General features: G+C 30.1%; 1 protein-coding gene across 1 annotated transcript; it reads right to left on the reverse strand.

Annotated features, from left to right (window-relative positions):
• Positions 1–2711: 2711 nt before the first annotated feature.
• LOC112696006 (uncharacterized) lies at positions 2712–3381 on the reverse strand. Its single transcript, XM_025748582.3, has one exon. It carries the CDS (start codon positions 3280–3282, stop codon positions 3034–3036), a length of 249 nt encoding a protein of 82 aa, XP_025604367.1. The 5' UTR covers positions 3283–3381; the 3' UTR covers positions 2712–3033.
• Positions 3382–8702: the final 5321 nt, after the last annotated feature.

The following is an 8702-nucleotide window of genomic DNA, read 5'->3' on the forward strand; positions in this document are numbered from 1 at the left end:
CACCGCACTCAGCGGCGTATTGAGCAGCCTGATGATTGCATGATTCATTTAGGTATCTTGCATTTAGATAGATTGCATTGCATAGATTCCACCATTCTGCCTTCACTCTTTTTCAGTTTCTTTTGAGCTTAGCATGAGGACATGCTAATGTTTAAGTGTGGGGATTGATAAACCACTATTTTATGGTTTATCTTATGCCCATTTGGATGGTTTTTATCAATTTCTTACTCACTTATTTCTATAAATTGCATGATTTTTACAATTCCGTCCTTCTTCTATGATATAGTGAAAATATGTTTCCTGAGCCTTTAAACTGTCAATTTCTATTATCCTTTATTACCATTCGATGTCGTAATCCGTGTGTTAAGTATTTTCATACTTTATAGGGCAGGAATGGCTTAGAGGATGAAAATGAAACGTGCAAAAGTGGAAGGAACGTGAAAAAATGAAGTTTTGAGAAGCTGGTAGCGATGCACACGCATGGATGACGCGCACGCGTGCCTAGCGCAGAAGACGAGTGACGTGTACGCGTGACTGACGCGCACGCGTGACAAGAAAAATTGCCAAATGACGCGCACGCGTGGACGACGCATACGCGTGGCATGCGCACGTGCTGGACGTATCAGAAATCGCTGGGGGCAATTTCTGGGCTATTTTTGACCCAGTTTTCGGCTCAGAAAACATAGATTAGAGGCTACAGAGTGGGGGAATCTAGGGAGATCATCATTCATTCAACATTCACTTTTTCATTCACACAAGTTTAGGTTTTAGATGTAGTTTTTAGAGAGAAAGGCTCTCTCCTCTCTCTAGGTTTTAGGATTTAGGATTTCTCTTCTACTCTTATTGATTACTCATTGAAAGTTGCTGATTGATTTGGATCCCTCTAAAGCTAGTCTTTCCTTGAAAATTGACTAGGACTTGAGGAATCAAATTGATTAGTCCACTTGACTTTCCTTCATTCGTTGAGGGTTAACTAAGTAGGAGCAATGAACAATTCTCATCACAATTGATAAGGATAACTAGGATAGGATTTTCAGTTCTCATACCCTGCCAAGAGCTTTTCTAGTCATTTGATTTTCATTACCATTTACTATTCTTGCTTCTCATCTTAAAAAACCCCCAAACATACTTTTCCATAACCAATAACAAGCACACTTCCCTGCAATTCTTTGAGAGACGACCCGAGGTTTAAATACTTCGGTTATCAATTTTATTAGGGGTTTGTTACTTGTGACAACTAAACTTTTGCACGAAAGGGATTCTTTGTTGGTTTAGACGCTATACTTTCAACGAGAATTAATTTGTGAATGTCTAGACAGCACAGGGAATCTCGTTCGTCAGCTTCATAGACACTTTATTGGGGGATGCCTATACCAGCGCTGTCTATTCTCAAAAGTTACGCTTTTGACATTTGAGAATAGAGTGCCCTTTTCAAGTGATGCTCTTCAGGACCAAATGCTACGTTTTTTAGCTAGCTGCGTTGGGGAGGGGGAGGGGGGAGTGCGTTGGGGAGGGAGAGGGGAAGTGCGTTGGGGAGGGAGGGATTAGGGTAGGGGGTTGCCATGTCATCAAAACACGGTGGCCACATCAGAATCGTGCTCGCTGGAAATGTGCTCTAGAGAGCTCTGGGCATGCTTGTCAAATTTTAAATCTTTCAGAAACTATTTTGTAAATAACAAAACTCAGATACCATTTTATCAACGTTAGAATCTTTTAGATACTAATTTGATATTTACCTCTATAGTATATTTTACGGTTAATAATTGTAAAATAATTTTTATTAAATTTTTTATTGTCAATAAATATCAAAATAAATAATATTTTTAACTATTAATAAATATCACAAAAAATATATTTTTAAATCTTTTTTAACAAATTGTTTTTTTCGGCTAATAATTATCAAAAAAAGATTAAGTTCTTTTCATAATTACTTATACGTTAAAAATATTATTTTCGACAAAATTTTTATTAATATATTTTTATAGTTAAAATAATATCAAAATTTTATTTTTTGACAGACTTTAATTTTTTTTAACACATATGATGCTAAAAAATAATCTATGTTGTGATAGTGAACTACTCTAACTCTCGTATATAAAAGCCTTACCTTACCTCACCTATTCCTATTGTAATAACTCAGTTTCACTCAATAACATCAAATATGCATGCTTTCTGAAATATTCTCTCAGTTACTCATCAATTGTTCTTCTCTGATCTTGATTCTCAAAATCAAGATCCCCATTCTTGATAATTCATCAACCTCATTAACTAAATTCTTCATCCTATATTTGTGTATAAATATATTTATTATTTAACTTATTTTTAATATATATTTTATGTAAATAATTAATTTGAATTAGTTTATACTTAGCATGATTAACATATATGTCATGTTATGTCTTGTTTTCGTATTTGATAGCATTTAAACGATTAAAATACATAGGTGGCTAGTGCTATGGAAAAGATATATGATTTGGTCAAATCCCACATAATGTAAAAAATCAACTCTTTGTGCGAAAGGTTGACTACGCAAAATATAAGATGGAAACTCTTCCCACAATTGTATAATATTACTGTATTTCTAATCAAAATATGACCAAGTAAAGTAAAATAAACTTCCATTCTGGAAAATTTCAAACCGGCCATATTTGCAGAACTTGGCTCAAAAGAAAAATATTAATCGTTTAAACTAATGATATAAAAACGATACGTAGTATAACACATATGATCCTTATTATTATTAACTTAGCATGGAATAATATAGACATCATAATACAAAAACAATCGTATATGAATGTGCCCCCCAAGAATAAATGAATCCAAAGGCCAAATGAAGACAAACAAAGTAATAACCTAATCAAATAAGAAAAAAATGATTTACAAAAGTGGTTTGACGAAGAGAGACAACTATATAACGAGATAAGTTTTGAAGAGAAAGAAACAAAAAGAAAAGGTTTAAAGAGTAAAAGAAACTCTATTTTACAATTTAAACCTTTCTTTTCCTTCTCAAAATCAAAACTCGCAAATCATATCTTAATTTTTCTGAGTAGCTTTGGAATACTTGGTCTTAATCCAGTTGAATCCAGTGGTAGTTCCATCCTTCAACTTCTTCACGCCACTGGAAGCTACAGCTTTGGTCTTGTCGAGACCATGGCCTAGCTTCTCCTTGTATTTAGCAGTACTGTTGGTCTTCTTGTCATGTCCAACCATCACTGGATCAGGCCCATCGTCCCACTGATCGGCCCATGAAGTTCCATAGGATGAAGAGCTGTGTCCATTCATGTCTGATGAAATTCTTGATGAGATATTGAAAGATTAGGATTATTTGAGTGTTGCTTCAGATTATTGTATTAGATGTTTTCAGGTTTCAACTAAGGACTGCTTCAATGCCTTTTATAATGATATCGAAGCGTGTGAAAGGTAGTTGATCTAGAAAGTAAGATATCGTGTGGATTTTGGCATGTGGATATAATTACTAGAATTAATGTTATAAAAGGAATTATATGTATGACAATCTATAATGTTATGGCGACCGTGTTCAAAATAGACGCCTAGAATGGAACCTTCTATTAGTTAGTTTATGAAATTTATCGTTTATTGATTTGAATAAGCAAATAAGGTTTTGGACCAACACGTCTAGGACCAAATTTTTCATGGTTGCTTAGGCGATAGATTGTGCGAAGGAGGATCCTAGAAGCTTCTAGGGCCCATAAAGGTCATTTTGGTTTATTTTCTATAGTCAAATTCAAATAATGACAATAATAAGTTGATAGTAGGGGCCAAAAAAGTAAGAGGGAACTCAGGTTCCTCAACTCACCGGTCCCCACCAGAATGGACAATGCTCAGTTAGGAGTTGAAAATCAACCCAAATCAACATAAACGTAAAGGAAAATAAATAATTAAATTTATTCGTTTTATTTCTTGTAAATGAAGGAAAAAATAGAATTGATAAATACATCATAATTAAAAAATTGTTGGTTATCCGGAGTTTTCTAGAAAAGAATATTGTATCGTCCAGCTGGCTGAATTATTTTAATTTCTATGGAATTTTTTTTATGGGAATGTTAATGAAATGACCCTAACTTGGGTAATGCCGCACTCGTCTTATTGGCCTTAAGGGTATCTTAGTTTTTCAATTAACCAACATAAGAAATGGAATAATCTTCTTTTGTTGGGCCTAAAGAGATTATCAAAGCCGATAAATTAAAAATGGTGATATAGCCATATAGGCATATATGATATAGCAAGGTGGAAAAATTATGGACTAAAATACGAAGGTGAAAAATTCAACATCATTATCAGTTTTTGGTGACTTATCCAGTTATCCAGAGTTATCATTGGCAGAAAAGGGAGAATTGAAGAGACAGGCCAAGCCAAGAAAAAAAAAAGAACCCAGACCAAAAAAAAAGAAAAAAAAAAAAGAAGAGAGTGAGAAACAAATTATGATAATTCTTAATATGTTGTATTTGGTTTGAAATTTGGCAAGATCAACTAAGGATTCTGATCTCCATTTAAGAGTTTGTCATTGGCCAATAGATTATTGCATGCACAAGATAAAATTCGAACTCTCAAAACTTGCTTAAGCAGGTTGGTGAGCTAACCACTAGACCAACTAATTTGATTTATATGAGTAGATTTATGATATTGTAATATTTAAAATTGAGAATAATTCAATCCATACACGAAAAAAAAAGTGGAAACCAACCACAGACAATGAAAGAAAAGGGTTGTTTCTTTATGTTTTACCAAAGTCAAGATTCTTTTAATTTAGAAAGTGATATTTGTATCACTTATTTTTAAAATATGTTTTATAATATAAAAAACAAACTTTTATCTTCTCTAATACTTGTATCAATAATTTCATATATATATATATATATATATATATATATATATATATATATATAGTGCATGAAAAAAGATTATATAACTTTTTTTTAATTTATTCGTGTATTTTAGCTGATGCTACACTTGAGATTGATATGTTAAGTAATATTGCTAAAGTAGCAAAAGACGTTAATTAACTCCGATTCATGCTTTTGTATTTAATATTTATATATATGTATGTATTAGAAATTCTCTATAATCTATAATATTTTTTAGGGAAAATTCCACTCCCCTCTCCTACAAGATGTTAAAATGACACTCTCATCCCATCTATTTTATAAATGTACATTCCCCTCCCTTCTAACTTTTAAAAAATCTCCTCTTTAATCTATTTTAAACTTTTTTATTAACTAATGTTAACTTTATCCATTTTTTTAAAAAAAATAAATTATTTTTTAAAAAAATACCCATTAAAAAAAATTTTATTTTTTATTATTATATTTTTTTACTAAAATATTTTTTAATAAATTATTTTTTATTGATTAAATTGTATTTTTTAAAAAATTTAATAATTATATTATTTTTTTTTCTAAAATATCCTTCAATAATTTTTTAATTATTAAATTATAATTTTACCAAAATTTTCGTTAACGATTTTTTTATATTTTACTATTAATTTTTCGATATCTATATATATTATTTTAACATTAAATAAAAATTTTAGTAAGATTATTTTTCAATATCAATATATATTAATTGTTATATATATTAACAGTGATAAAATTTTTTTATTTAATGTTAAAATAATATATATTGATATCAAAAAATTAATAGTAAAATATAAAAGTAATTGTTCATAAAAATTTTGGTAAAATCATAATTTAATAATTAAAAATTATTGAAGGATAGATATCTTAGAAAAAATAATTTAATTATTAATTTTTTTAAAAGTATTTTAATAAAAATACAATTCAATCAATAAAAATAATTTATTAAAAAATATTTTAGTAAGTAAAATTTAATGATAAAAAATAAAACTTTTGTTAATGGATTTTTTTCAAAAAATAATTTATTTTTTCCTAAAAAATGGATAAAGTTAACACAAAAAGTTTAAAATGGATTAAAGAGGAGGTTTTTTAAAAGTTAGAAGGGAGGAAAATGTACATTTATAAAATAGAGGGGAGGGGAGTGTCATTTTAACATCTCACAGGGGAGGGGAGTGGAATTTTCCTTTTTTATTGTGTTTTCCGTTTAAAATTTGACCGTACTGTCACACAAATTATCATAGGTATTATTTTTTGTTGGTGTTCAAAACTAATCCAAACCCAACAAAACCGACGGACTAAATAAAAAAAAATCAAAAACTGAAATAACTGAAAATAAAAAATATCAAAAAATTTGTTATGATAAGAATACCTGATGTGAATGTTCATTTTCCATGAGACGTGGTTTATTAAGGTTGATTGCATTTAATTATGTTTGAAAAATAAAGCTTCTTTATGCTTATAAATAGCAACGTAGTATGAAGCATATGAGACACATCAATAACAATCACAAATATTTCTATCTCTCTCTTTATACATTACACTATAAATTCTCTTTTTTATCTCTTTGTGGTTTTAAGTTATAATATCTAAATATATAATCACTTCTATTATAGTGAGATAAAGGCATATTTATATTTCTCTATTTTATATTTATTTCTCTTCCTTATTTATTTATTTTGCAACACGTTATCAGTACGAGACTCTAATCAAAATTTAGGAAGACTCCAGGTAACAAATTTTCATTATGTCGAAACTCTCTCATTTTGAATTTAATGCTCTTGATATATCTGGAAACAACTATTTATCATGGATCTTAGATGTTAAAATCCATCTTGATTCAATGGATCTTGGAGATACCATTAAATCTGAAAATAATACATCCCAGAAGGATAAAGCCAAAGGCATGATTTTCCTTCGTCGTCATCTTGACAAAGGATTGAAAAATAAATATCTCACACTAAAAGATCCTGCAGATCTATGGAAAGACCTTGAAGAAAGGTACAATCATCAAAAGACGGTAATACTTCCTCAAGCTCGATATGAATGGACGCACTTGCGTTTACAGGATTTTAAATTCATAAATGAATATAATTCAGCAATGTTTCGAATCACCTCACGAATGAAGTTATATGGGGAAAAGATAAATGATAATGACATGTTAGAGAAAACTTTCTCAACCTTTCATGCCTCGAATGTGCTCCTGTAGCAGCAGTATCGAGAAAAAAGATTTAAAAAATATTCTAAGCTAATTTCTTGCCTTCTTGTTGCTGAATGCAACAATGAGTTGCTCTTAAGAAATCATGAAGCGTGCTCAGCTGGCGCCGCCCCATTTCCTGAAGAAAATGCAACAAATCATAACCCCAGAAGAGGTAAATGGCAAGGTTTTGGTAACAAGAAAAATTATGGAAGGAAAAGGAATTATGTTCACAAGAAAGGATCTCACCAGAAGTGGGATAAAGAAAGGAACAATGGGTAAAATAAATTAATTGAGGATAAATGTTTTCGTTGTGGTGAAAATGGCCATTGGTCACGTACCTGTCGTACCCCAAGGCACCTAGTCGATCTTTATCAAGCATCTTTGAAAAAAGACGACAAAGAAAATGAAACAAATTTTGTTTCAAATGATGTTTAAAATTCCACCACTTATTATGATATATCTGATTTCTTTGATTTTGTTTCAAATGATGTTAAATATTCTACCACTCATTATGATGTATCTGATTTCTTTGAGGATCCTGAAGGAAATATTGGTCATTTGATCAATGATGGAATAGTTTAATATGTGTGTTTGTTAAATATTCATGTGAATAAATAATGTAAGAAACTTCTTATTAAGTTTTATGCATTTGAATTTCAAGTGTCATATATATGAATAATGTTTGATAAAATATTTGTGAATTTCAAAATTACTAAATGTACCAAGATAATAATAACAAAATTTTTAGTATATACTATATGTAAGATCCAGGACTTTTGAAAAATCCTATTTTAAACTAATCTCAAATCATATATTTATTTACAGTTTTATTTTCAGGAAATCATTTTATTGAAAATAATTAAAGGCAATTTTGATTAATTGGATTCGAAATAAATTAAGGTTTTTATCCAAACTTTATACTTATGAATTATTTTTCTATTTATGATTTAAAGTTTTAGAAATTCGAAAATAATGAGGTTTGGCTATTTAAATCAGAATTTCATCTAATTTTATAATTTTTAAATTATTTTCTATAATTAAGTTATAAAGTTGGGAGTTTTGAAGTAATAAGAATTTTATATAATTTGATTTTAGATCAATTATATTTAAATCATTCAATACTTTAAGTTTTAAGGATAAAGAAAATTAATTATATTACTATGTATTTTCAATTAGAGAAATTGATTGGGAATCAATTAGTATTTTTATACCACAAATAATATTCTGAAATAATTTTTAGAAATTTAATTTAGATTTCAAATTAATACTATATGAACCAATTTTATTAAAGTCATCTTACTCAAATTAAATCCTAAATTCCAAAATTGAAACCCTAACCCTAATTAACACACATTTTCCTTTTACCCCAAGAGAAACCCTAGCCACCCTTTCTCCTTCAGTAATACACATACACACAACACAGCTGCTGCTGCTAGGAAAAGAAAGAAAGAAAGAAAGAAAGAAAGAAAGAAAAGGGAAGCTGGGAAAGGGGGCCGTGAAGGAGAAGATCCGGAGAGGGAGAGGAAGAGAAGAGGGAGTCGTGCCGGAGCCGCGGGGACTTACCGACGCCGTCGCGCCGTCGTCAAGCCTTGGAGGAAAGCCGCTTCTCTGAGCTATCGCCGCTGATCTGC

Source organism: Arachis hypogaea, chromosome 1 (genome assembly GCF_003086295.3).
Source record: "Arachis hypogaea cultivar Tifrunner chromosome 1, arahy.Tifrunner.gnm2.J5K5, whole genome shotgun sequence".
NCBI classification, from domain to species: Eukaryota; Viridiplantae; Streptophyta; class Magnoliopsida; order Fabales; family Fabaceae; genus Arachis; species Arachis hypogaea.